Here is a 25,983-nt window from a genome sequence, read left to right on the forward strand (position 1 = left end):
ATATCGTGTTCGTCGTCGAGCTAGGCGGTGGTTAATAAATATATTCATATGACTGCGACCTGGCCCATGATGTGGGAAAGACCTATATCCGCAAGGATACGAAGCTTTCAGCCTGCAGAAAATAAAGTTCGTACACGTGGAATTTTCATATTATGGCCGCTGGGGTTAGGGTGTTACCCTATTGTCGCGCTGTTGTAGGGCAGAACGTCCTACAATATGCATCTACCTTATGTGGCTTATTACCTGACATAACCCTAACCTTCTCGTGCCATAGGTGGTCATAGTGCACGCGAAGTTTAAGTTAGTTAATAGGCAACAGAATTGTTATTCACATTTATAGTCTTCTCTCAGCGACAGTTGCAATGCCAGCAAAATCGAAGAGGCAAATTGCCGGGGCGAATATCTTTGCGATGCGATATCAGAAGGCAGCGGATGATGATGATAACTTCACCGACGATTTCAATAGCGTCAGTTTCGACGACGCAGTTACTGCCCCGTTGCCCAATTCATTAGAAATGCATTATCCTCTCTGAAGTATTATGACGGAGCAGGAGCTCTGAGCTCATTTGTCACGCACATATGGCGGAGATTCCAAGCGTACGCAGAAACGCAAATATAGGCAGCGAGCTGCCATGGGCAATAACAGGCTACTTTGGATGTGAAGTATTAAGGGCCATTTTATGCTTGCTGTATGGCTTGTATAAGCTATGTACTGTACATTTACGTAAGGGCAGGGCTGATCAAAATTTGGCACTCGACCACTGTGGTCGGTTCTTGCTGTCCAAGCTTCTGCCCTCTAAAATAAAGTTTGAAGTTAAATTGCATGGGGTAAGGGTTGCGACTATGTTGGGGTTAGACGGATTCTACAGGAGAGGTTGATAGCAGCCCTCTAAGGCCAGAAAGACGATGACCTGCACAAGTCGCCTGCCGTCTGCTGAATCTTAAGTAACATGCGGAGAACGTGCGGTACAGAAATAGCAGCGTAGTGCGACGAATTCAAATTGTGAATGCTGATATGCAGACAATGCGCCCAATTGGGCGGCGGTACAGGAATAATTCCATTTGAACTAGTATTTGTTGCCCATATTATGACCCAGTATGGGTGGTAGGCGAGACACATCAAACGACAGCTAAACTCGGTTGCAAGTAAGGTACCGGAGACGAAAACGTGCTAATTGTGGTATAAAGTTCACGCCACGAGTGCACCATCCATCCGTATGCTTCTTCTAATCGACAGCGGCGTCTGCACACACAGACACTGGCGAAGACAGAGGCAAATCCCCCGCTACACTGCCTCCAAAATGCGTATCTGTCGAACCACGGATACAATGGCGCGTACGCTGTTGATTACTGTGCGCGATGCAAGAATCAAAGTGGGTTCACCATTCGTCGAGGACCATTAAATAAACAAGCCGTACTTACCCGGCCTGCCTGTCACGCTCCAAAGCCCAACGCCTCAAATCCAAAATTGATATTCCTAAGCGCAGCGATTTGCGCAATTCCTCACTGCTTCGACTCTGGTCCTTTTACTCAGTGTGCGCGAGGTTCAGGTCTGTTCGCGCGATATCACAAGCCGACCGTAAACTTCCTTCGTCACGTCCTCGAGTGATTCCGCTTTTATCTCTATTTCGCATCGTGACCCCGCAGTTTCTACTGAGTCCTGAACTGCCGCGAGAGGTCTGTCTTCATTGCCCCTTTAGTCGAACTACAACAATTGGCCTTACGGATTCCCATAGACCTCATTTGTTTAGAAATTTGCACAAATGTCAAAAGTCAGTACTCATTTTCAACATTCGACGTGATCGACGTCGAAGCTAATGCTCAAGCGGGGAACTGAGCAGGTCAAAGAGTCGTCATCGTTGATTCTGAACAACCACATACCAAGTCTTTATGGTAATTGCCTTGCTAACTGAAGTTTGGATTTAGTCACAGTTCTTGCAAGAGTATAAGCTAGTGGTGGTTGGAGGAGGTGGTGTGGGAAAGTCTGCCCTCACTATCCAGCTAATCCAGAGTCATTTCGTCGATGAGTACGATCCTACAATTGAAGGTTAGTGTTGCATATATGACTGGGGTGTAAGATAGACATCTGACGATAGTTGCACAGACTCGTACCGCAAACAATGCGTGATCGACAACGAGGTTGCTCTTCTTGACGTCCTCGATACTGCTGGACAGGAAGAATATTCGGCCATGAGAGAGCAGTACATGAGAGCAGGTCAGGGCTTTCTATTGGTTTATTCAATAACTTCACGATCGTCCTTCGACGAAATACGGACATTCCAGCAGCAAATCCTACGCGTCAAAGATAAAGATTACTTCCCGATCATAGTAGTGGGCAACAAGTGTGACTTGGAAACAGAACGGCAGGTTTCGCAACAAGGTGCGCTTTATTCTTATGCATAGCATAGATTATCAACTTTTCTGACCTTGATTATTTTTGCAGAGGGCAAGAGATTGGCGAGCTTTTTCCAATGTAGCTTTATCGAAACCTCCGCCAAGCAACGCATCAACGTCGACGAGGCATTCTATAACCTTGTTCGAGAGATCCGACGATATAATCGTGATCAGGCGGCCGGCGGTCCCAACGCTGGTGCAAAGGGCGGGAATGGCACTACACCTGGACAGTACACCGGACCATCAGCAGAGCGGAAAAGCAAAAGCGGCGGATGCTGTGTAATTCTCTAGGTGGTTCTTAATATCGGTTTATTTTGGTGATATCTACTTTGTCCCTTTGGTTAACTTCATGATGTCGTTCTCTCTTCCTTGCTCTTGATTCCAGTATAGTTTGGATGGCGTTGGAATTTTTGATTGAGATCGTCTAGTAATTCTATTGTCCAAATAATCATGCGGTTTTTTGCAATGTACCTAATTGAATCTGTGTGGCGATGCTTATCCTTGGTCTTATGGGTGCTGGCGAGTCTGGTTCCTACGTCTATTTGAATGATACGTCACACGTGGGAGTGCCAGTATGATACAGTCTTTTAATTGGCTGTCATATCATTGTGCTTGTATTCATTACCACGTAATACCCTGAAAATGTATAATCATTTCTTGAATGATACCGTGAATATAATGCGAGCAATGATCGCGGAATCTCCGCTCCTGTGGCTGTGCAGGGCAAGATCACTCGTCCATGGCGGTGCAGTGGCTAATGCTAAATTTCGTCATGACGCGACTTGGGTTCAACACGAGGATAGGCCACTTTCACTCTGCCTTGCAAAACCATTCTGCCTCTCACTTTATCAGAGAAAATGGCGTCTATGTTCGAGGTTCCGCCGCGGCGAACGCATCCAGGACCAGTGACGAAGACCAACATTGATCCGAATAAACCGGTGTTCACTGCGCGGGAATACTCAGACTTGTTCTGGTACACGGATGGTCAGCTTACCAAAAAGGACAGACGCGATATTGTCAGTGAATTAAACCAAGAATGGGCTTTTCGGGTTATCGGCAGTTTTGTGGGCGGTATCAGTACTGCTATCGTGAGTACGTGTGTATCTTAGACCGCCACGTCAGAGGAAGATGGCTAATATTGGGTGCTTAGCTTCGATTGCGATGAAACGGTATTTTCCAGCTACTAGAATGTCCATGACGGCGTTTGGAGCTATTGTTGGCACTGATATAGGCAACGAGGTATCGAAACCATGAACTCCAGGCTTGCAGATCTCTCAGCTAATGCAATTACATATAGGCCGGTTACATGCTAGGATACAGAAAAGCGATGCGTGATTTTGAAGCTCGTCCAAATTGCCGCACAATTATCCGTCTTGTCGACTTCCGCCCTACTTTGGGCTTGTGGATCAATTACTACTCTTACGGTAAACCAAAGGGGATCTTCTCAACATGGTGGAGAGATTATCAGCTCGGACAGATCGGTAACACGAAGGGTAGCTACGACGAGAAAATGGCGGACGAAGATAGTGAAGCCGCCGATAGAGTGCCGGACGAGGTCCCACTGTCCAAGCCAGAGCCTGTTGCGCCGTCGTCCTGGGGAATTCCCGTGCAGTCACATGTCCCGACTGAAGAGAATGTGTCAAATTACAACCGGGCAAGGTACCAGAAATCACGTCGCGAAGTAGATGCGGAATTCTACAACAATGAGCATGTTGAAACGCAGGACGAATTTGACACGAAAATCGAAATGGAACGAAAAGGTCAAGATCAGCCGGACGATTTTAGTACCAGCGAACGAAGGTATTCGCGGTCAAAGTATGACTGAGTGTAAATAATACGAGACTAAGTTTGGAGGTCGTTTGCCGCTTCAGTAAGCGACTTGTAAATATTATGAATTCATGTTCCAGAAATCAAACTAAAAGTCCAATTCATCCTTTTTTTTCTCGTCTGATTTCTCGTCAATCATGACTGGAATGCCCCACTTCTCTATGTTAACGCCAGTCTTACCAACCTTGAACACGTACTCCATCTGCCGTACGAACATCCCACCACGCTCACTGACGATCGGCACTTTCAGAACGTCAACAAAACCTTGATATTTGTTGGCGCTGTTCCCATTCTCCGAATGCGGCGGCGGAGTAGGAATGATCTTTATCACTCCATCCACCTCGCTTTCGATCCATGGAAGTAACACACTGTTACCAGTCCCAGGTTCGTCAAACAAGCCACTAGATAGTGTGATTAACGCTGACAGTCGCGTCTGATAAACACGCAGTAGTGCTCGCAGTGACATGAGGAATTCCAGTACCTGTGCTGGTTGGAAGGACGTCGCAGGGTTATAGACCGTCGGACTCAAAAAGTTAGGCAGCAAAACACGGACAATTTTATCCGAATCCGTCGACGTCACAATCGTATTCAGCCGTGAAATAATATCTGAATAGCTTTTAGGTTCAATGTAGTGCAGCTTGGGAGGCGGGAGTAGTCGCGTTGTGATATTCCATGTTCGACAGTATATCCCATCTTCTGAATCTTGAGAATGTGTCCCGGAGGGTACTGAATTTCTGTAGCGCCACGCGATTTTCAGATCTTTGGTCTCTCTCCCTCGATCAGACTGGACTGGAACCGTCGTCTTTTCAATCTTACCCTCCACAGGCGCAGGAAGCTCCACGCCCCACCGAGCACCTGCACCAACCACAATAACAGTGTCCGCATTGGCAACGCCCTGGGCCGCATAGCACCGCGCAATCACAGAGGCAAAATCTGTAGCAGCATCCTCGATTATTAAAAGCGACGTCCCGAGCGGCTGGCCACCATGTAGTAATAGCTTGTCTAATGACGGTGTTCCTGTCGAGTGCGTCAAGTACGATGGTGATAGGGTCGACGGTCGTGAGTATTTAGAATGCTGTGACGATCCTGGCGGCTTTCGTTGGGCGGGCAGACTAGGAGACGATATTGTTGGCGGCAGTGAAGTAATTAGAGTGTTTCGCTTCCGGAAAGACATTTTGTTGATTTATATGGGTTGCACAACTGAGGAGATGGAATAATAACTTTTACAGCTATAGTCAGCGGGTTAGGGTAGCGCGTGACAGACTCGGTGTCAGACACCGTATCAAAATCTGTGGGATTGAAACGGACCAGAATGCACTGAGGAGGATAGGTTGGGTGCAACAATGGTCTGGAGTCAATCACCAGAAGGTACTGCCTTACTACGTACTGCAATTATCATTGGTATATTCGTTCGCCATTAATCATTCGCAGTGGCTTCCAGGGTGCTCTAGACCGTAATGTACCCGGTCACCGACAGTAAACATCATGACACAGACCCAGTAAACACATCTGTTCGTCATATATATTTTGACGAGAATACTTTATAATGTTCGTATGACGACCTTCCAAATAACTCACAAAATTGCCCACCCCTCTCATCGCCTTTCGGATCCAATGAACTATTCATTTAGCAAACTCTCAATCTCCAGCATTTCCTCTTCATCGGTTATTTCAATCAGCCTACACAAGTCAGCACTCACTACTAACAGGCTCACAGACCGCCGAACCGACTTACTTATTGACATCCGCTTGCGCACGCACAATCTCCACCGCTCCGGCATACAACATCTTCGCTTGCTGCGTGGCCGTAACCGGCAAAAAGTAAATCAGCACATACGGAGTCTTGTACCGCCCATCCGTAGTAATCAGCGGATAACTGAGCACGATAAACCGCGGCGTATTCCCTGGTAAGGCATCGCTGAGTTCCTCAAGACTCGTGTATAACTCCGCCGGCTGCTGCTCCTGGATAGACATGTCGGTTTTTGAGATCTCGTAGATCTTAGCTTGTGGTGTCTTTGCCCGTGCGGAACCGAAGCGGAGGTCACGCATCGATTTGATGGTTGGCTGCGGGAACGTGTACAGTGGGGATGCCTGTGACATCGATTTTAATTCAAAGTGCAAAGATTTACTTAGCAACGACAGATATCTTACCATTACGCCTAAATTATGATACCGACCGGTTGATCTGCCTACTCAGAGTCGTAAATCCAGATGGCTGGCCGGCGAGTTGGTGTTCGGTGCTGAACAGTTGGCGATGGCCTGCCCGAAGCATTCATGTCTGGGACCTGTCACAGCCGCAGCGGCTCGAAAAGCCCTATAGCGCAGTCGAGGCTTGCACGAGTCACCGAATAATAATTCACTCACGACTAAAGTGTCCGATAAAAAAGATAGCCTTCGCTATCTCGTGCGATATTGATTGATTTGAAAATCAATACAAAAATATAAAAAATATCTGAAACGGACAGGAATTGAACCTGCAACCCTTCGATAAACACCAATCCTATAGTCAACTGGAGTCGAAAGCTCTACCATTGAGCCACCGCTTCAAACCTTATAAATAGCAATTATACATGAGCCCCATAGTTGGCAAAACCGGCCGGGTAAATCAGGGTAACATTCTTAACAGGGTAACACTCTTCACCGGCGCAGAGAGACGCGGGGCGTCCCGCATAAGCAGGGTGAAAGAACCAGTCGTTGAGTTCTCATCATGGTGAAGAGGGCTTTGTCAATGTGGTCATCAGGCCGGAAAGAGAGCCGAAAGAAGAAACCGCGAGCGGATGACACGGGGATCGTCTGAGTCATCCTTCGATCATGTGGCCCAAACCGAAATCGCGCATAGTCGTGAACCTGGAGCAAGAACCGTGTTAATTCCTTGACCGTCCTCGACGTGGGTCAGTAAGTGAGAATAACTTATCTAGGCTTGATGGATGTATCAGGATATGGATCAGGGAGTATGACTGCTTGCCCGCGCGGTGGTCGCTCGTTTACACGACAAAGATTTGTGAGAGATCGTTCACGAAGCTGCAGAGCCTATATCTACTATGTCAACAAACCGTCTTTTACTGGGAATAATGATTCGTCAATTCATTGTTGCCAAAACTTTTTATAGACATGCCAACTATGTGGGAGTTTCGGTAAAGCAACTGTCTGCCGGAAATTTACCGACTACAGGCACTGGCAGTAGAACAAACTTGAATTGTTGAAACATCTATAGAGGCATGAAAATACAGACTAATAAAGCATGACAGAAAGATATATAAGTACAGAAGAGGAAGAATATTGGACAACAAAGCGCAGCGAACTGACGAGAATAAACAGGTCAGGGCGCCTCTGTCTGCTGCGTCATTGAGGTCTGGGCCGCATCCGCTTGCCAGCTGCCCTCACCATTCCCGCCTGGAATCGGGCCTCGAACCAGTCCCGACGAAAAAAGTTGACGGGCCTAGCAACGATCTCATCCCCATCTAGGATGTGGTCGGGAATACAATCCCCGAGCACGACCTCCTGAAGGTTTGGCGGGACGTCGCCGCCGACAAACTCGCCGTCCTCCACAATCGTCTGTAAAGTTTTGTAAATTAGCTGGCACAATCGACAATTTGCTGGTGGGTTACTTACAAAAGATCGCGAAGGGTCCAGGATAATACTTTCAGGAATGTTCTCGTCGAGCGCGCGGTATGTTTCCAGAACCACCCGCTGGATCCGCCCGAACCAAGTAACGCCGTCTCTCACCAACGGTCCATACGGCCGCTCCGTTAATTGATGACGGAAGACCTCTTCCGCCTCGTCCACGGCGGCATCTTCCTCCTGAATGGACGAGTACTGCGGTGGGTCAGGCGCCTCTCCAATAATATGCAGGCTAATTTCCTTATCCGTATCCGTATCCGTATCCGCGTAAAATATCTATATCCGTATCCGTATCCGCGACGGATACTTATGTGCACCCTGTCCAACTATTACTTCAGTAGTGAGTCTAACACGGTCTTAATCATCAACGTCAGTACTCATCTTTGCATTAGTACACACTTCCAGACACACTCCTTCAGTGTGAGCAGCCGTATTTATGTGAATGACGGGTTTCTTCTCAATGACACGCAACACCCATATTGACAATACGACCTCGATGTCGTCGCTATATGTTTTTGGAACCTGACTGCTTAGATTCATGTTGTTTTAGTGGCTCGTTAGTCACGGACGCGCCAACCGTCATCCAAAACAATTGGACTTATGATAAGTGATTTTTTCTCCAGAAAATGAGTGGGCCACTAGCAACATCCCGGATAGTAATGTTCCTTTTTACGGCGGTAGCTCCCTATGGGATTCGCTCCGGTCGCCATGAAATGGACAGCAAAGTTGAAATCAATTAAGTTCTTTAATTCTTTGGGTTTGCCAAAGGTAAGCTGTATGCCCACTTCAGTTTTCTAAAACATTTTCCAGCATTATGTTCGCGACCCATAAAATAGCTTGCTTGTTATAATCATTATCAGTAATCCAATAAGTTATAGCTGCAATTTAGTCCTAATAGACGCAGACAGCGATAACACTTCCTTCTCCTTAAGCTACGTCGTTTTATTTTGTCAATTCATTCTTGCCCAAATTTTATATACATGCCAACTGGGTGGGTTCGGTAACGCAACTGTTGGCCGGAAATTTACCATGTACTTGCAGCAGAACAAACTTGGATTGTTGACACGGTATTAACGCTTTATAGAGGCAAAAATACAGAGTAATCAATGACAAGGCAGAAAGATATATAAGTACAGACAAGGAGGAATAATGGACAGCAAAGCGAAGCAAACTGACAAGAAAGAAATACAACGAATGAAAACACAGGTCAGTGTCGACACTGCGTCATGCACGCCTTGGCCGCATTCGATTGCCAGCCGTCCTCACCATTCCTGCCCGGAATCGGGCCTCGAACCAGTCCCGACGAAAAAAGTTGACAGGCCTAGCAACGATTGCATCCCCATCCAGGATGTGGGCGGGAATACAATCCCCGAGCACGACCTCCTGAAGGTTTGGCGGGACGTCGCCGCCGACAAACTCGCCGTCCTCCACAATCGTCTGTATAGTTCTTAATTAGCTGGCACGATCTAAAATTTGCTGGTCCATTACTTACAAAAGATCGCGAAGGGTCCAGGATCGTCCTTTCTGTAATGCTCTCGTCCGGCGCGCGGTAGGTTTCCAGAACTACTCGCTGGACCCGGCCGAACCAAGTAACGCCGTCTCTCACCAACGGTCCATACGGCCGCTCCGTTAACTGACGACGGAAGTCCTCTTCCGCCTCGTCCACGGCGGCGTTTTCATCCTGAATGGATGGGTACTGCGGTCGGTCGGGCACCTCCCCACGGCCTTGTTCGCGAATGCACATCGCAATTCCGAGATGACAGTGCAACGCACAAACACACCACGAGATTGCAGCCCTCAAACTTTCATAGGACTGCGAGACACCGACCTCAACCGCAATCATCAAGGTTGTACGATTTCCCTCTCGATAAAGCATTGCACCGTCCCATCCCGTCGTTGTGCGACCACGAGTGTTTCCCGTTTCTGTCAGTTGCGTCAAGCCACTGCTGACTTCCGAACTAAGCCCTTATTTCACGTCGACTTCATGCATCATGGCTCGAATCAAATAACCGGCCATGCTCGCGTGAAGGCCACTTGGTGGAGCCGCGACAATAGCAATATTTGTGGCGCCGTCGTACCACAGTCGCGGAGACCTGGTGAGCACGGTCAGCAGAGCCTGAACAGAGATGTCGCCATTACATACCTGGACTCCTCATTGTCGAGGATCGCTTGCACTCGTTCATACTCCTCCCAACTCGCTTGCACTTCAAGCTGCACATCAGGCGAAAGAGGCCTCCTAACAATTTCCAACAGGTCTGCACGCTCGGTCATGGTGGTTCTCTAATTTGCAAGTGTTCTCTCATCAACCGAGAGAATCAGTTCATTGACATTTCTCTTTCCCTTTCCTTTTTGGCGCTCGCTGGACATATATTGCAGCGTGAGGGCCCGACGATTACGTGGTGCAGATCTGGCACGTCCGCGGTTACCGATCGCACACATCTTTAATTCAGCGACAGAATCGATGATGTCAGAATCACAGAGATATAACAGATTGGTATAAAATGTTCAGAGCGCTGACGATTCAGAAGCAGAATAAATGTTTGTAGGGACCGAAAGCACAAATCGGTGATTGTGGCCAGCAAGCAGAGGAATATTTTTATCTTGTGGAAATGTCCGTAGATCATAAGTATTCTGTTAGTGCTAATTCACCCTTTCCACTTCGAAACAGCTTTAATTTCCTCTTCCAACCCAACAAAGAAGCAAAAAAAAAAATTTGAACGCGTTCGAATTCCAATCCACAGAGCGTAGGTAGCATGACAATCATCAAGCAGATCGCCTTTCTATGCCGCTGATCAGGTATAATGTGGCCCTAACATCTAGCAGAGGATCGTCTGAAGGCTCTACGCCCTTGACCCTAGGAACAGGATCGAAGATGATGTACTTTTGTTCTTCCACATTCTCAGTTTTTGGAACCACCTTCTCCAATGTCAACTCTCCCAGCTCTGCCAACTGACGTTTCTCAGGCCAATGAACTGTGGCGTCGTTTGTTATATCTCCCTGCTCTGCAACCTGTGCGAACAGCTTAAATCGAACGGGTTCATCTTGTACTCTGTTCACAATTTCCTCATAGAGGTAATTAGCATCCTGATTCTTCAGGGAATCTACATCCAGAGTGTGAACGCCTTGAAGAGGAACAACGCGGTACCTCACAAATGTCTCCTGTCCTTTGGCATCTACCAATTTAAATGCATTGACACCGAAATACGCTTCAGTTGCGAAACTGAGAGGTGAAGGTTTAGGTGCTTGGACAAAGGCTAGAGTCTCAGGATGCGAGGCCAAAAATTGTTCCACTGGGGTAGGATGCTCTGCATCTGGTCCAGAGTTGCCAATTGCCTGTAGGAACTCCAGAAATTCCTCTCCAGTCTTTGCCGGGAAGAACGGAGTCGAGTGAGCGATTATGTCAGTATGAACGCGCTTGCCATGCTCGTCATTGCCAAGATGAAACCGGACCGCGAATCCCCTTGGGTTTGCGTTCGGATCGGTGTCTGGGATTTCCGGAATACCAGTTGAGCTGGAGAAGCGTACCGTCACCGGAGTAGCCGGTTCGTTGAAGTGCTTGGCCGACGACAGAAGGCCTGCAGACGTAGAAGGGACGAAGGATCCGGTTAGCAGGATTCCCTTGGCATGAGCCGGACGAAAGCCTGGTGGTGTGCCGAAAGCTGACTTCAGAGTCGACACCAGATTCTCTGAGGTTTGGACAACATGAGGATTATCAGAAAGAGGCATTGTGACTCGAGTAACTGGTCAAATTGCTGATTAAATGAAAAATCTCAGTCTCGCGGGAATCCAACATCAATTTATGCACGCCATGTTTGCATTGTCGATAGGTGTCCGTGTTACCATTGTTGAAGCTGAGCGAGGTAAGGGCTGCGCCAAGACAAGATTCCATAATCACAAAAAGGATGGCGAGTAAATAGTTACCCCACCCCCACCCTTGCCGTACCTGCGCATGGAAATCAGCATATTACTAATTATCTGACTTCGATTCGATGGATCCCCTTCACACTGTAGCCAAGCGCTAACTAAAGCCACTCTCTAATGCGGCAATGATCTAGACAAGGATTGTTGACTTAAATTAAAACTAATTATTATAAAATTATAGGATCACTGATATACACTCGTTCGGCTGTACGGATAAAATCATAAAAATAGGATGTATATTACATTGAGTTGACAGATGTCATTGAGTGATCAGAGAGTTCCCGGGATCACAGTCTAGCGGAAAAGAGGGAGAGTGGAGAACTCTCAGCGCCATGGGTTAGAACACGCTCCTAACCCAGATGGTGCCACAAGTTGTGGCGCTGTGGTGTGATGCCGAGAGACTGGTCAGTGTCAATCATTTTTGAGAGCTCTGGCACTTAGCAGGTTGCTAAAGTACGTCGTTGATTTGTATGGAATACACGTTTTCCATTTGGGCACAAAAAATAAATCCTTTTGTCTGTGGCGATTGGGCACGTGTCTACACCTACCAGTTGTCCCCCTTGTGGGAATGCATCTGAAATCAGACCAGTCTCTTCCCTAAACCCAAAGTCCCAACGACATCACCAAATTTGATAATGGAAATTTACGCGCAGACTTATCATAGTCCTAAGCAAGCGAAATAACTTGCAGTTCTTGCGCCAGAATAGCCAAAAGAGACGGGTAACTAAGAGGAATTATTCTTGCTCATCACTGAAGAACTAAGCCAACCTAGTGACCATTAACTCTCTCTGGAAAAGTGGAAGTTCCTACATTATTTTTTGTGATAGTGAACGCTGCTTCACTACAATCGTACATGCATACAGTAATAGTGACCCTACTAGGCCGCACATCATTAGTAATAGAGGTCTATAAATTCAGTATTTAGTGAAATGGATTGGCTACGTCTTCACGCAATCTCAGGCACACGCCACAATTGCTTCAGGACTTTCACTCACGGTACCTGGGAAACCACGAGCTAAGGGAATTTTGATGCTGTTAGATGATGGTATATAATGGAGGAATATGAGGGTCTACGGAGAAGTATGATGGTACATGATGACACTATTGACGAGATCGTATCGTCGAGCTTCTAACGTCTGCCGATACGATAGACGATAATTATCGGAAGACCGTAAGTTCGACGATGATGCCGATTGCTGATTTGCCCAAACCTTGCCGATATCGTATCGCCAACAGCCCTAAATTCAAATACCGTATAAGACAACAAACCTCTCCAGATCCTCGATAACAAACTCTTCGATTAATGTAACTTTCGTACTTATGTGCACCTGTCCAACTGAGCAGCCGTATAATCATGTGAGTGACGCGTTTCTTCTCAATGACACGCAACACCCGTATTGACAATACGACCTCGCTGTCGTCGTTATATGAACGTTTCCATTCAACAATTGGAACAAGGACTCGCATGCTGTCATACGTGGACGATGCCTGCTGTCACAAAAAATGCCTTGCTCTTTGCTATCCTGTTGTATACTTGAATACCCTGACTTCGACAAATCGGTGTAGAAACTCGCCAAAGTAGCATCTGTCGTCTTGTTGATTATATATGTGTAATCTACATTGATTACCCCGGTCTGCATATATTCTAATACATCCCCTGCGAATTCAGAATCCATAGTCATGGACATAGGCTCATGATAACCGTTATACGCGACGTAGTTGTACAGGAATATCATATCACCTATCATATCATTCTTTGATGCGAATGCAAACATATAGACGACATTGGATAACTTTGAAAAGTTATCACCCGAATAAAATTCCAGATTCTCATAGTCAAAGGCCGTATGAATTCCCATTGTTGTTGAATTGAGGTAAATTATTCCAGAGTCATTCGTCGTTAGGCCAAGCACTCCATGAACCAACATGGATAAACTAGTTGCATAATCCACGCAAAGAGCTGAACACTTCACGATAAGGGCGAATGTAGCCAATAAAATTATCGGGCAGAATATAGCCAATAAAATAATCTGTCTTCTCTGCTTGTAGCTAATGCTACTACCCATTGCGTCCGAATCCATACTCTAAATTTGATTTCGAGGACGAAGTGAATCTTATTGACCAAACGCGGCAGAACAACAAAAACCTCGGCAGAAGGACAGGCAGAATAACGGCAAAGTCGGACGTGGCACTGTGAACAGGTACTTTAAATGGGCGTGCGGTGCTATCGGAAACTTGGACGAAGTTCAGTTATGACCAAGTGCGGACGTCACCACCGGTTATATATACAAGGTATTACCTGGGGGACATGTCTATAGAAACCAGCTCGGTTAAGCGTATTTTGGTCACGGGACAGCCGCACTGTAGGGTCACCAGTAGTCGTTTATCGCAAAGGCTTAGTTCTTGAGGCGTAAATAACGAGTTGTAGCGCGTTGTCCTCTTAGGTCAGAAAGAGGGCGTATTCCTTCTTAGTCCCAAAGCGAAATAACGGCCAGGCCACGTCGAAATAATAGTCACGCGACGCCATGTAATAATTGAGAAGCCTCTTTTCAAAGTGGCGATGCGGTACTGTCTCCGTTTCGTGTTGGGTTTACCTACGCTAGTCCGAAAGAGGCATGGTTGGTAGTTGTCTTTCAATCTGGCGGATATTCGGTCATGGCTTAGGCTGGACCTTTAAGCATCTCCACCGCTGAACTGTGAACTGGCGTTCTGTGATACACTGAAAATGTTGTCATGCAACGAATTGTCGAAGTGATCCCGAAGCAATCTCAAAACAAAGGGCAACGTATTCCAAGAATGCAAGTGACTAAGTCAGCAGCCTCGAAGGCTTGAACGATGGCGTTTGATGCCGATATCCCTTCCGCGAGCTCTATTTTAGTGGTGCCGTTGCGGCGCAGCTGCATCTGCTGTACCCACACCTGTTGATGGATGGCTAACTGGAGCGAGAGTGCTGTTATTCATTGGCTAGTCCGAATCTTCCGCGACAGCACTAGGCTCGTGCATCCTCGGACTACCTCGCAAATATACAGACTTGGCAGCTGACAGCTGACATCCGCATGCCAATTCGGAGAACTCCCCCCGTACCCTAGGCAGCGCGTTGTGCCTTGAGTGATAGCCATCGTCAGGGCCGTCTACAAATCGCTGTGTCCACGATAACGGAAGCCAATCGTTATAACGAACTGATTTTCACCAAGTTTTAGAATTACGGCACCAGATTTTATCGCTATATCGGGGATTGAGTATCGTTATAGCGACGTTTACATAAGTTGCCTGTGGATAAAGTTTCATGTGGCGGGCCAGCTTTGACAGTATTCAGTATTGCCAATAATGCCAGCGATCTTGGCCACGTCATCTGAACCCGGACCAGTGCTTAACTGTGCCAGACCCGGCCTAGCTGAAGCACTCATAGGCCGCCCATAGTAATAGTAAAGACTCCAACGGGCGGTGCAACCCAGAGAAGGCCATGAATTGACATTTAAAATAATAACCCAGTCCCAAGGACTAAACCAGAGTGTTTGCCCGCGAAGGCAATGGTTTCTGGAGTCACAAAGGTGCAAGGTTTCGGGTTGTACCATATATTACGGGTAGCGGGATAGGGTAGTAAACCTGGACCGCGAGCCTTGACATGTCGTCATCGAAGACTTTTTATAGATAGAAGTCAACATGTACTCAGTCAAGTACTACCCTACTCAGAAATATAGCGACGAGGTAAATTTCCGTCGAAAATGATAGCGCCTAGTGACTGTGCAAGTCACTATGGATTAAAGCATACATGCCGGGTTATATATTGCAGCGCGACAATTTCATGCTGCAGGTCCGCAACGTCCTTTAGCGATCGCACATAACAAGTCAGTCGCAGAATCGTTGATGTCGGAATGACAAAGATGTTGGACCTGGTATGAATCCCCATAGAGTCGACAGTTTAGTATTAATGTTGTCGGGATCAAAAAACCATTAACTACTGACTTTAGCACTATTAAATGGCTACATCTGATTTGCTACAGCTAGTAGTCATAATTTGGTCAGATATTCCTCTGCTATCGCTAAAAAAGGAGTGCATATCTCATGTATCCTTGGGTGTCATTTTCCACAGCCCTGTTCGTCACGGCCCTGTTCGGATAACTCTTCATACTATGGAATGCATGATATATGAGCTAGCTATGCTCCGAAGTCTATTGACAAACCGTACACTATCTGTACTAGTCCATACACGCCATTCCCAACCTCCAATTCGCCAAAATAACACCACAAACGAAATCTTACAGCTCCGACGCATAGCGAACTTATAAGCGTAACAACAGCAACCTAAGCGAACGAGCCATCAAAATACGGACGACGTGGGTCATTTGACAGATACAATGCATAAGTATCGATGAATCTACTCGCCAACGCCCTTCCATCAATCGACACTCCCTGGGCGTCTTTGTCGGAAGTCTGCGGCTTCACGCTGTCGTCCTGGAAGGCTGTCCATGATTTTTGGAGTCTTGCTTCGTACTCAGTGGCTAATACTTCAAACCGCGACGCAACGGATTCCGCCTTGGATCGTAATTCGTTGAGAGTGTTGTTTACAACCTCACATTCTATGCCGTGGGGAACGCCGTCCGCCTTACGCAGCGGGGATGGTACTATCTTCGTCATAGCGTCGCGATCGCCGCCGTAATACCGCTCCCAAGCAGAAATAATCGGGTACTCTCGGACTAATCCCATCGCCGCGCGACAAGTCTTTCGATTCTGGAATTGGTAAGACACGACATCCCAACCGAGGACTAGCCCGAGGTTCAGACCGACGAAGAAACCTAGAAAGCCTGCGGTGGATTTTCCCAGGAGTTTGACGATTATTCCTGAGTAATTAAATGCTTGAGGCAGTTAGTCTCGCTCTTCGGATCAATAGCCGAGATGACATACTTGACGCAGCACAATTCCAAGAAACCGCACCACCGGCGACAAAAGATCCAATATTAACATGCTGCAAGGCAGCTTGCAGATCGAGCCGATCTTTATTCGAAAGTCGTGTGTCCACGAGTAAGAAGCGCTGCAATGAGATTGCATGCAACGCGTACTTATCTGACTGTGTAGGGGGCTGTTGGAAACGGTAGCGTGCGCCCGAGCAGTAGCCCGGTTTTTTGGTGTCCGCTTTCTGAAATAAGCTCTCGGTCATAGTTATAGTATTAGTTGAATAGATGGATTATCTGTTTGATTTCTGTCAGACTCTGGTTTGGCATAGATCCGCCGATCCCAGAGGGTTGAGCGCGATTCGCGTGCGGCGCGTGATAGCAACAAGTTGGGAGTTTGTCGTTGGGAGTTGCGTCAAAGCATGAGTTTGGGTAAGGGTTCTTTGTGACGTGGAGGATTGAGCACGGATACATGACGACGGCTCATTTGGATCATTTGAATGAAGTTAGGATTATATACAATCATTTGAATAGGACTAGGAATTTTCACGACTTAGTATCTCTCAGGCTGATGATTCAGGTCCCAACAAAACGAACACTTTGAATTTACTATATATTCATTGAGCAACTCGACTGAAACCGCTCTTGCTCCAGGTAAACGACTAAGCGCGATTTCGGTTTCGGGTTCGCTCAGTTAGTCCCTCCTCATGATCGAAGGATGACTCAGACGGTCCCTGTATCATTCGCTCGCGGTTTTCTTCTTTCGGCTCTCTTTCCGGCCTGATGACCACATTGGCAACGATTTTTTCCACATGTTTCTGTGCGGCTTAAGCCGATGACAGATGACAGTTACAGTGAGACGGACATCAGCTCCAAGCTCTATCGCTACCGCTTCCTGAATTGCACGTAAGACACGTGCCCAATGCGGCATCCGCAAAATAGTAACTGCAACAGTTTTACACCATTAACTACAGAGTACAGCAGAGAAAAGCTTAAACACATGCGTATCATACGTGTCCGTTGGCTGTCGGTGCTGGAGTGGACAGTCCAGGCGGAAGCTACGTCGTTTGTCACTCAATATTTTTTCCTCTCCGTTCTTGCACAGTTGATTCCTTGAGCAGCCTTACATTGTTAAGCCTTGTTTCTGTGATGCACAAGAAAATATTTTACTGGTCAGCAATTTTCCGACGGCGTCGGACGTAAATAAGCGCCTGTCGCGGCCACGCAAAGCAAAACACCAAACACGACCCAGTCCGTATAAAAATATTCCTCTGCTAGCTGGCCATAATCACCGATTGTGCTTTCGATCCCTACGAACCATTTCTTCTGCTTCTAAAATGTCAAGCACTCTGAAAATTTTATACCAAGCTGTGATATCTCTGTCATTCTGACATCATCGATTCTGTCACTGAATAAAAGATGTGTGCGATCGGCGGCAACCGGAGAGGTACCAGATCTGCACCACGCAATCGTCGGGCCCTCACGCTGCAATATATGTCCAGCGAGCGCCAAGAAGGAAAGAGAAAGAGAAAAGCAAACGAACTGATTCTTTCCGCTGACAAGAGAACACTTGCAAATCAACGACGCACCATGACCGAGCATTCAGACCTGTTGGAAATTGTTAGGAGGCCTCTTTCGCCTGATGTGCAGCTTGAAGTTCAAGCGAGTTGGGAGGAGTACGAACGAGTGCAAGCGATCCTCGACAACGAGGAGTCCAGGCATGTAATGGCGACATCTCTGTTCAGGCTCTGCTGACCGTGCTCACCAGTAGGGGTGGGTACGATTTGCGAGCAACTCGTAACACGCAATCGTATAGTCTATACGATTACTATACGATTGGCTGTAAAAGTTTACGATTAACTATACGAGCAATCACCCGAGTCGCTCGCAAAAAATCGTATAGTCAGGCACGTGACCTAAGGCTTAATAAGGTTTAAAGAAGAATGAAGTACAAATGCCTAATTACATGTCCGATTCCTTCGCGTATTGATCTGCCAGTAATGTGAGTGTCCTCATAGTCCCCGATTCCAACGAGTTCGTGATAGGACATGTTAGTTGTAGATTTCGATCTAGCAGAGTCCTTGATAGACCAATTCCGACAGTGCTTGCAAGTTATCAGCTGATCGTTCCTAAGCTTTTTGGATCGCTTAGCCTTCCACTGTTGGCTTAGAGTTGTAACTTCAAACTGCTCCCAGAGCCAGTGATTCGCAGTCCCACGTGTAGGTTGAGAAGAAATCACATCGTCCGTGATGACTGGTGAGATCCCTTGCGCTTCCTCAGTCAAGTTCCTCGACAATGGTCGATCGACAATCTGGCTAATAGAATCCTCCGGCCCTAGCTCAAAGGAGCTCTCAATTGGTGACTGTAGGCCGCTGGCGAGCGAGACGTTCTCCATCGGCTCCTCTCCTTCGTACCCATCATTCAATAATAGCCAGCTGGCGACGAGAACGTGTAGAAGGCTCCATGTCGAAGGCGCCAATGCAGTAATGAATAGTAACTTCCTCTAATTGTTGATAATATTTCAGAGGACAAGAGGCAAAAAGGGGTTCCCGGCAGGGGTTATAACCCTACCTTCCTAATTAGGAAGACGATTACTATACGATTACTATACGATTTCAATCTATACTATACGATTACTTTACGACTAAACCTTAATTTTTACGATTAACTTTACGAATAATCTCCAAAGTTGACGGTACCGTAATCGTACCCACCCCTACTCACCAGGTATCCGCGACTGTGGTACGACGGCGCCAGAAATATTGCTCTAGTCGCGGCTCCACCAAGTGGCCTTCATGCAAACATGGCTGGTGGATTGATGGCAAGCATCATACGTGAAGTTTTGACGCAGCAAGGACTCAGTTCGGAAGTCAGCCGTGGCTTCACTCTGTCTACAGAAACGGGAAACACTCGTGGTCGCACAACTAGAGGGTGGGACGGTGCAATGCTGTATCAAGAGGGGGATCGTGAAACGCTGATGATTGCGGTTGAGGTCGGTGTCTCGCAGTCCTATGAAAGTTTGAGGGCTGCAATCTCGTGGTGTGTTTGTGCGTTGTACTGCCGTCTCGGCATTGCCATGTGTATTCACGAACAACGTCGAGGGGACACGCCTGACCCACCACAGTACTCGTCCATTCAGGAGGAAGTTGCCGCCGTGGGCGAGGCGGAAGAGGACTTCCGTCGTCAGTTAACGGAGCGGCCGTATGGACCGTTGGTGAGAGACGGCGTTACTTGGTTCGGGCGGATCCAGCGGGTGGTTCTGGAAACATACCGCGCGCCCGACGCGAGCATTACAGAAAGTATGATCCTGGACCCTTCGCGATCTTTTGTATGGACCAGCAAATTGTAGATTGTGTCAGCTAATCACAAACCTTTACAGACGATTGTGGAGGACGGCGAGTTTGTCGGCGGCGACGTGCCGCCAAACCTTCAGGAGGTCGTGCTCGGGGATTGTATTCCCGAGCACATCCTGGATGGGGATGCGATCGTTGCCAGGCCGGTCAACTTTTTTCGCCGTGACTGGTTCGAGGCCCGATTCCGGGCAGGAATGGTGAGGACGGCTGGCAATCGAATGCGGCCAAGGCGTGCATGACGCAGTGTCGACACTGACCTGTGTTTTCATTTCGTTGTATTTCTTTCTTGTCAGTTCGCTTCGCTGTGCTTTCCTCTATTCCTTGTTTGTACTTATATACCTTTCTGCTGTAACAACCCCCCTCTTCCCCGGAGTAGATTGACATATCACTGGTGATGGATATATCACTGGGTGATTGGGATGTCAAGTGTGATTGATATATCACAGGGGAATGGACATATCACAGAGTGATATTGTGTGATGTAATTATAGTTTGTATTATCGACATCACATAGGAGATTCCGGAATCACCCGGTCTCTCAAATGTCGATCTATAAGAAGGTGCCTCTGATCTTCAAGGAGGAGGCAGACTTCAGTCGAATAGACATTCCCCCCCCCCCCCCCCCCCCCAACTTGCATACTTCTTCTAGCTACGTTATAGTGATCCCTCCCTGAACCCTTTTAGTGCAACCGCACGTTACATCTGCCTAGTCAATTGTTATCACTCTGTATTTTTGCCTCGAATAATCGTTAATTCCGTGTCAACAATCCAAGTTTGTTCTACTGCCAGTGTGTGTACTTGGTAAATTTCTGGCCAGCAGTTGCGTTATCGAACCCACCCAGTTGGCATGTATGTAAAATTGCCATTTATGTCTCACGAACATAATACTGGAAAATGTTTAGAATAAGGAAGTGGGCATACAGTTTAATTCTTTGGGTTGAGAACTCAATGAATGTCATCTTTGCTGTCCTTTTCATGTCGCGTGCGGAGGGAATCCCATGAGTAGCGAGTGCCGTAAATACGAACGTTATCCCGGATGTTGCTGGCTACCCACTAGTAACCTGGAAAAAATCCACCTATCCTAAGCACAAATACGTTTTTGGAAAACAATTGGCACGTCCGTGACTAATGAGCAACTAAATCAACATAAATGTGAGCAGTCAGGTTCCACAAAGTCGTGCTTATGATATTGATCACCTTTCCGACAGGTTGTTTGTCAGCCGCCAGCCAGACTTCAACGAATCCCTCGTCCCGTTTCCCTGTCATATGTGACCACGATATTCAGTGTTTCGAAGTGGAAAGGGTGAATTAGTACTAACAGAATACTATATGATCTACAGACATTTCCACAAATGCATCGAATAGTTTTTGGGCAAATGAGAGTCATAGAGATAAAATTTTATTATTTGTTGAAGTATTTGCATTCTTGGCAAATACGCGCAACTTATCGCCAATCACGGATTAGGACTCCCAAGCTATGCCTTAATGATTACTTAGGCAGGCTTGATCCCTCGTATGACACCTGCCCAACGCGGACCCGCAAAATAGAACTGCAACAGTTTTACCCCATTAACTAACATTGTCCAGCAGAAAGATTAAACAAATGCGTATCGTACTGTGTCCGACCACTGTCCGATGGGACAATCCAGGGGGTCGAAGCCACGTCGTTTGTCACTCCATATTTTTTCCTCTCCGTACGTGCACAGTTGATTCCGCGGCTTGAGCAGCCTTGGATTGTTAAGCCTTGTTTCTGTTATGCACCAGACAATATTTTACAGTTCAGGAATTTACCGACGGCTCGGACGTAAATAAGCGCCTGTCGGGGCAACGCAAGGCAAAACATCAAACACGACCCAGTCCGGATAAAAATAGTCCTCTGCTAGCCGGCCACAATCACAGATTATCACAGATTTGTGCTTTCGATCCCTACAAAACATTTATTCTGCTTTTGATCTGTCAAACACTCTGAACATTTTATAGCAATCTGTGACATCTCTGTCATTCTGACATCATCGATTCTGTCAGTGAATTAAAGATGTGTGCGATCGGAAACCGGGCACGTACCAGATCTGCACCACGCAGTCGTCGGGCCCTCGCGCTGCAATATATGTCCAGTGAGCGCCAAGAAGGAAAGAGTACGAGAAAAACTAACGAACTGATTCTTTCGGCTGATAAGAGAACATTTGCAAACCGACAACATACCATGACAGAGCATTTGGACCTGTTGGAAATTGTTAGGCGGCCTCTGTCGCCGGACGCGCGGCTAGAAGTGCAAGTTAGTTGGGAGGAGTACGGACGAGTGCAAGCGATCCTCGAAAATGACGAGTCCAAGTACGTAACGGCGAGGTCTTTGTTCAGGCTCTGCTGACCGTGCTCACCAGGTATCCTCGACTGTGGTACGATGGCACCAGGAATGTTGCCATTGTCGCGGCTCCACCAAGTGCCCTTCATGCAAACATGGCTGGTGGATTGATGGCAAGCATCATACGTGAAGTTTTGACGCAGCAAGGACTCAGTTCGGAAGTCAGCCGTGGCTTCACTCTGTCTACAGAAACGGGAAACACTCGTGGTCGCACAACGAGGGGACGGGACGGTGCAATGCTTTATCGAGAGGGAAATCGTACAACCTTGATGATTGCGGTTGAGGTCGGTGTCTCGCAGTCCTATGAAAGTTTGAGGGCTGCAATCTCGTGGTGTGTTTGTGCGTTGCACTGTCATCTCGGAATTGCGATGTGCATTCGCGAACAAGGGCCTGGGGAGGTGCCCGACCGACCGCAGTACCCATCCATTCAGGATGAAAACGCCGCCGTGGACGAGGCGGAAGAGGACTTCCGTCGTCAGTTAACGGAGCGGCCGTATGGACCGTTGGTGAGACACGGCGTTACTTGGTTTGGCCGGGTCCAGCGAGTAGTTCTGGAAACCTACCGCGCGCCGGACGAGAGCATTACAGAAAGGACGATCCTGGACCCTTCGCGATCTTTTGTAAGTAATGGACCAGCAAATTTTAGATCGTGCCAGCTAATCACAAACCTTTACAGACGATTGTGGAGGACGGCGAGTTTGTCGGCGGCGACGTCCCGCCAAACCTTCAGGAGGTCGTGCTCGGGGATTGTATTCCCGACCACATCCTGGATGGGGATGCGATCGTTGCCAGGCCGGTCAACTTTTTTCGCCGTGACTGGTTCGAGGCCCTATTCCAGGACGGAATGGTAAGGACGGCTGGCAAGCGGATGCGGCCGAGGCATCAATGACGCAGGAGACAGAGGAGCCGTGACCTGTGTTTTCATTTCGCGTTGTATTTCTTTCTCGTCAGTTTGCTTCGCTTTGCTGTCCATTATTCCTCCTTGTCTGTACTTATGTATCTTTCTGCCTTGTCATTGATTACTCTGTATTTTTGCCTCTATAAATCGTTAATACCGTGTCAACAATCCAAGTTTGTTCTGCTGCACCAAGTTTGTTCTGCTGCAAGTACATGTACTTGGTAAATTTCCGGCCAACAGTTGCGTTACCGAACCCACCCAGTTGGCATGTATATAAAATTTGGGCAAGAATGAATTGACAAAATAAAACGACGTAGCTTAAGGAGAAGGAAGTGTTATCGCTGTCTGCGTCTATTAGGACTAAATTGCAGTTATAACTTATTGGATTACTGATAATGATTATAACAAGCAAGCTATTTTATGGGTCGCGAACATAATGCTGGAAAATGTTTTAGAAAACTGAAGTGGGCATACAGCTTACCTTTGGCAAACCCAAAGAATTAAAGAACTTAATTGATTTCAACTTTGCTGTCCATTTCATGGCGACCGGAGCGAATCCCATAGGGAGCTACCGCCGTAAAAGGGAACATTACTATCCGGGATGTTGCTAGTGGCCCACTCATTTTCTGGAGAAAAAATCACTTATCCTAAGTCCAATTGTTTTGGATGACGGTTGGCGCGTCAGTGACTAATGGCCACTAAAACAATATGAATGTGAGCAGTCAGGTTCCACAAAGTTGCACTTATGATATTACTCACCTTTCTGACAGGTTGTTCGTCACCCGCCCGCCAGACTTCAACGAATACCTCGTCCAGTTTCCCTGCCCATATGTGACCACGGTACTCAATTGGACCATAATTACCTCGCTTCAAGTTGTGCGCCATGGCATCAGCTCCGTGTTCCGCCATGTTGTCAGCCTCCGCAGCGGCATCTTTGATATACGCATATGCAGTTGGAGGATTTTGGAAGCGTGGCACTTCTTTAAGACATATCAATATGACCGCTTTCGCACCAAGTTGATTGATCCAAAGATTTTTGTCACGACAGAGAGCACTATAGTTCTCATTAACTCCACATTCAATCGTGACCTGCATACGGGGTGCGCGACCAGGACGGCCGTATATAAATGATCCATCTGGATCTTTCGAGTTCGTACCATAGGGACCGAAGCTCTCCTCTGTTGTGGATCCATAGCTCTGAATTCTGTAAATTGCTCTGGGCCGGTGAATGGAAAGATACTTGTCAATATTTGACCTGATGATTTCTTTGAATATTTCGGCTGTGTGGCCGTGGAGGGCACTTTGGGAAGTTATAATCGTCGCTATCTGCATTAAAGCATTGTACGATAAGCTTGGGTACCTACAATGTTTAGGATTGTCAGCTATTCCCTGGATACTCCAAAAACAAATACCTCTTGTCGCTGAAATATTGTTGTCTGCATTAAACTTAGACCAGCTCTCTTCTAATTGCAAATACTTAGAATAAGGCATGGGAATATCTAATCGCTGTTCTGGTGGATTGTGCGTCAAAAGGTAAAGTGCCTCGTCATAGTCCTCATCATTTCCTGGAAACATATCCGCAGGCTTAATAGCTGACTTCTCGCCCCTGCTGAAATCGACAGCTGTCGACCCGATGAAGCTCGAGGAACTGTTAAACTTCAAGCGTTTTCCGCTCGCCTGACTAGTCCATGTCGGATTCAGGACACGCGTGGGTAGAAATTTCCGGCAGTGATAAAAGCGAAACGCGAGCATTATCGCACCTGCAATGTGAAATAGAATCACAACTTGCCAGGGACAGAGAGATATTCCGTCGTGATGACGTCGACTGATGCGATGCAGGGCTTCATTGGGTTAGGGGTCCTCTGCTTTCTAATAGCGACCTCCACGCAGCCATGTGATTATGACAAGTTGCAACGTGAATATTCAAGAGCTGGGGCAGGTTCAACGATGATTTGAATAATTTAATTTTGAAAGCATTGTTTATAGAGCAGCTGCTGCCGTTTCGCCGATATTGCGGAGAGTGACGATATGATATCGGCAGACTAAACAGTTAAATAACTATGCCTTGCTTCAGGATCGATCTACGTTTCACCAAGATACGTCTAAACAATTTGCACTTTTCTAAGCACATTGAAGTTGAGTGAATTTATTTATTGCGAATCTTGTAGTAAGTTATGATTTAATGTGCCCGTAGTAATCGTACAATATCCTCATGCTCGTACATATCAATATCAGAGATAGCACTACTAGTCTGACCTCGTGGCTGCAGACTGTGCAGCATCCTAGACTCTACATGATTGACCTGAGTGGAGAGGCGACAGTTGCCACGCCCGTCAACTTTATCCGTCGCGGTGGCCAGGAGGTGAAGAAGATAGCCCGAAGTGAATACGGTTTTGTCGATTCTGTTGTGTTGCCGTTGCCGTTTATGCTGTTCAGAATAATTCCAGTTTATTTTGTAGTCGTGTCCCAATCAAATAAAAAAGGAAAAAACAGAAGAATTAAAATGAAACAAGACAAGGAATTGTCCAGTGGCGGAAATATTGAATAACTCAATATCAAGTTCTCTCGGTCAATTCTGAGGCGGTAGAACATGCATAGAGTTGTTCAGTAACCGAGGCTCAAGACAGTCAGAGATGCAGCAAGTGAGCAAGGTGGTAGTAGTCTCAGGCAAATTCAAATTCCAGTAGTCTTAATTCAGCAAGTATACAATAATAT

At 47.0% G+C, this 25,983-nt stretch overlaps 12 protein-coding genes and 1 non-coding gene across 13 annotated transcripts; 4 read left to right on the forward strand and 9 right to left on the reverse strand.

Moving 5' to 3' along the window:
• The first annotated feature begins 1,484 nt into the window (after window positions 1–1,484).
• Window positions 1,485–2,961, forward strand: POJ06DRAFT_263901 (ras family-domain-containing protein). The gene is made up of 4 exons (XM_056188947.1): window positions 1,485–1,772; window positions 1,927–2,047; window positions 2,105–2,380; window positions 2,444–2,961. Exons 1-4 carry the CDS (start codon window positions 1,764–1,766, stop codon window positions 2,683–2,685), a joined length of 648 nt encoding a protein of 215 aa, XP_056040023.1. The 5' UTR covers window positions 1,485–1,763; the 3' UTR covers window positions 2,686–2,961.
• Window positions 2,962–3,195: 234 nt separating this feature from the next.
• On the forward strand, window positions 3,196–4,304 carry POJ06DRAFT_263905 (uncharacterized protein). Its single transcript, XM_056188948.1, has 3 exons — window positions 3,196–3,486; window positions 3,545–3,633; window positions 3,692–4,304. The coding sequence occupies exons 1-3, from the start codon at window positions 3,252–3,254 to the stop codon at window positions 4,217–4,219; spliced, it is 852 nt and encodes a 283-aa protein (XP_056040024.1). The 5' UTR covers window positions 3,196–3,251; the 3' UTR covers window positions 4,220–4,304.
• On the reverse strand, window positions 4,305–5,427 carry POJ06DRAFT_263907 (Elongator complex protein 4). Its single transcript, XM_056188949.1, has one exon. It carries the CDS (start codon window positions 5,393–5,395, stop codon window positions 4,310–4,312), a length of 1,086 nt encoding a protein of 361 aa, XP_056040025.1. The 5' UTR covers window positions 5,396–5,427; the 3' UTR covers window positions 4,305–4,309.
• Window positions 5,428–5,840: 413 nt separating this feature from the next.
• Window positions 5,841–6,321, reverse strand: POJ06DRAFT_203730 (uncharacterized protein; the record flags this gene model as incomplete). Its single annotated transcript, XM_056185322.1, has 2 exons — window positions 5,841–5,901; window positions 5,957–6,321. The coding sequence occupies 2 exons, from the start codon at window positions 6,319–6,321 to the stop codon at window positions 5,841–5,843; spliced, it is 426 nt and encodes a 141-aa protein (XP_056040026.1).
• Window positions 6,322–6,674: 353 nt separating this feature from the next.
• Window positions 6,675–6,767, reverse strand: POJ06DRAFT_t89. The gene has a single exon. It is a non-coding gene; the product is annotated as a tRNA-Trp (tRNA).
• A 728-nt stretch (window positions 6,768–7,495) lies between these two features.
• Window positions 7,496–8,382, reverse strand: POJ06DRAFT_304444 (uncharacterized protein; the record flags this gene model as incomplete). The annotated part of the gene is made up of 3 exons (XM_056190834.1): window positions 7,496–7,776; window positions 7,834–8,118; window positions 8,254–8,382. 3 exons carry the CDS (start codon window positions 8,380–8,382, stop codon window positions 7,564–7,566), a joined length of 627 nt encoding a protein of 208 aa, XP_056040027.1. The 3' UTR covers window positions 7,496–7,563.
• Window positions 8,383–8,849: 467 nt separating this feature from the next.
• POJ06DRAFT_297833 (uncharacterized protein) lies at window positions 8,850–10,113 on the reverse strand (the record flags this gene model as incomplete). Its single annotated transcript, XM_056190629.1, has 4 exons — window positions 8,850–9,279; window positions 9,335–9,807; window positions 9,853–9,935; window positions 9,986–10,113. 4 exons carry the CDS (start codon window positions 10,111–10,113, stop codon window positions 9,067–9,069), a joined length of 897 nt encoding a protein of 298 aa, XP_056040028.1. The 3' UTR covers window positions 8,850–9,066.
• Window positions 10,114–10,442: 329 nt separating this feature from the next.
• Window positions 10,443–11,779, reverse strand: POJ06DRAFT_263915 (catalase-like domain-containing protein). The gene has a single exon (XM_056188950.1). The coding sequence runs from the start codon at window positions 11,566–11,568 to the stop codon at window positions 10,606–10,608; it is 963 nt and encodes a 320-aa protein (XP_056040029.1). The 5' UTR covers window positions 11,569–11,779; the 3' UTR covers window positions 10,443–10,605.
• An 822-nt stretch (window positions 11,780–12,601) lies between these two features.
• POJ06DRAFT_241598 (uncharacterized protein) lies at window positions 12,602–13,829 on the reverse strand (the record flags this gene model as incomplete). Its single annotated transcript, XM_056186144.1, has 6 exons — window positions 12,602–12,604; window positions 12,625–12,669; window positions 12,759–12,795; window positions 12,856–13,001; window positions 13,033–13,231; window positions 13,306–13,829. The coding sequence occupies 6 exons, from the start codon at window positions 13,827–13,829 to the stop codon at window positions 12,602–12,604; spliced, it is 954 nt and encodes a 317-aa protein (XP_056040030.1).
• Window positions 13,830–16,060: 2,231 nt separating this feature from the next.
• Window positions 16,061–17,192, reverse strand: POJ06DRAFT_47387 (uncharacterized protein). Its single transcript, XM_056191093.1, has 2 exons — window positions 16,669–17,192; window positions 16,061–16,619 (listed from the first exon to the last, which is right to left on the reverse strand). Exons 1-2 carry the CDS (start codon window positions 16,919–16,921, stop codon window positions 16,069–16,071), a joined length of 804 nt encoding a protein of 267 aa, XP_056040031.1. The 5' UTR covers window positions 16,922–17,192; the 3' UTR covers window positions 16,061–16,068.
• A 731-nt stretch (window positions 17,193–17,923) lies between these two features.
• Window positions 17,924–20,626, forward strand: POJ06DRAFT_47409 (uncharacterized protein). The gene is made up of 3 exons (XM_056191094.1): window positions 17,924–18,373; window positions 19,383–19,983; window positions 20,035–20,626. Exons 1-3 carry the CDS (start codon window positions 18,075–18,077, stop codon window positions 20,245–20,247), a joined length of 1,113 nt encoding a protein of 370 aa, XP_056040032.1. The 5' UTR covers window positions 17,924–18,074; the 3' UTR covers window positions 20,248–20,626.
• A 1,417-nt stretch (window positions 20,627–22,043) lies between these two features.
• Window positions 22,044–23,403, forward strand: POJ06DRAFT_304450 (uncharacterized protein; the record flags this gene model as incomplete). Its single annotated transcript, XM_056190835.1, has 3 exons — window positions 22,044–22,339; window positions 22,390–22,990; window positions 23,047–23,403. The coding sequence occupies 3 exons, from the start codon at window positions 22,044–22,046 to the stop codon at window positions 23,257–23,259; spliced, it is 1,110 nt and encodes a 369-aa protein (XP_056040033.1). The 3' UTR covers window positions 23,260–23,403.
• Window positions 23,404–23,805: 402 nt separating this feature from the next.
• Window positions 23,806–25,042, reverse strand: POJ06DRAFT_263929 (uncharacterized protein; the record flags this gene model as incomplete). Its single annotated transcript, XM_056188951.1, has 3 exons — window positions 24,681–25,042; window positions 24,028–24,628; window positions 23,806–23,886 (listed from the first exon to the last, which is right to left on the reverse strand). Exons 2-3 carry the CDS (start codon window positions 24,598–24,600, stop codon window positions 23,806–23,808), a joined length of 654 nt encoding a protein of 217 aa, XP_056040034.1. The 5' UTR covers window positions 24,601–24,628; window positions 24,681–25,042.
• Between the last annotated feature and the right edge of the window lie 941 nt (window positions 25,043–25,983).

Source organism: Lipomyces tetrasporus (assembly GCF_029532465.1).
Source record: "Lipomyces tetrasporus strain NRRL Y-64009 chromosome Unknown POJ06scaffold_14, whole genome shotgun sequence".
Lineage (NCBI taxonomy): Eukaryota > Fungi > Ascomycota > Lipomycetes > Lipomycetales > Lipomycetaceae > Lipomyces > Lipomyces tetrasporus.

What these genes read in the sequence shown, in the direction of transcription:
- POJ06DRAFT_47387 (XM_056191093.1), bottom strand. Translation starts at nt 16,921, where the DNA reads ATGACCGAGAGCTTATTTCAGAAAGCGGACACCAAAAAACCGGGCTAC. An exon ending in TTGGAATTGTGCTGCGTCAA is followed by an intron (nt 16,620 to 16,668) that starts GTATGTCATCTC and finishes AACTGCCTCAAG; the next exon opens with CATTTAATTACTCAGGAATA.
- POJ06DRAFT_47409 (XM_056191094.1), top strand. Translation starts at nt 18,075, where the DNA reads ATGTGTGCGATCGGCGGCAACCGGAGAGGTACCAGATCTGCACCACGC. An exon ending in CTCGACAACGAGGAGTCCAG is followed by an intron (nt 18,374 to 19,382) that starts GCATGTAATGGC and finishes CCTACTCACCAG; the next exon opens with GTATCCGCGACTGTGGTACG. An exon ending in TGGACCCTTCGCGATCTTTT is followed by an intron (nt 19,984 to 20,034) that starts GTATGGACCAGC and finishes AAACCTTTACAG; the next exon opens with ACGATTGTGGAGGACGGCGA.
- POJ06DRAFT_263907 (XM_056188949.1), bottom strand. Translation starts at nt 5,395, where the DNA reads ATGTCTTTCCGGAAGCGAAACACTCTAATTACTTCACTGCCGCCAACA.
- POJ06DRAFT_263915 (XM_056188950.1), bottom strand. Translation starts at nt 11,568, where the DNA reads ATGCCTCTTTCTGATAATCCTCATGTTGTCCAAACCTCAGAGAATCTG.
- POJ06DRAFT_263901 (XM_056188947.1), top strand. An exon ending in GTACGATCCTACAATTGAAG is followed by an intron (nt 2,048 to 2,104) that starts GTTAGTGTTGCA and finishes ATAGTTGCACAG; the next exon opens with ACTCGTACCGCAAACAATGC. An exon ending in ACGGCAGGTTTCGCAACAAG is followed by an intron (nt 2,381 to 2,443) that starts GTGCGCTTTATT and finishes TTATTTTTGCAG; the next exon opens with AGGGCAAGAGATTGGCGAGC.
- POJ06DRAFT_263905 (XM_056188948.1), top strand. Translation starts at nt 3,252, where the DNA reads ATGGCGTCTATGTTCGAGGTTCCGCCGCGGCGAACGCATCCAGGACCA. An exon ending in TATCAGTACTGCTATCGTGA is followed by an intron (nt 3,487 to 3,544) that starts GTACGTGTGTAT and finishes TTGGGTGCTTAG; the next exon opens with CTTCGATTGCGATGAAACGG. An exon ending in GCACTGATATAGGCAACGAG is followed by an intron (nt 3,634 to 3,691) that starts GTATCGAAACCA and finishes AATTACATATAG; the next exon opens with GCCGGTTACATGCTAGGATA.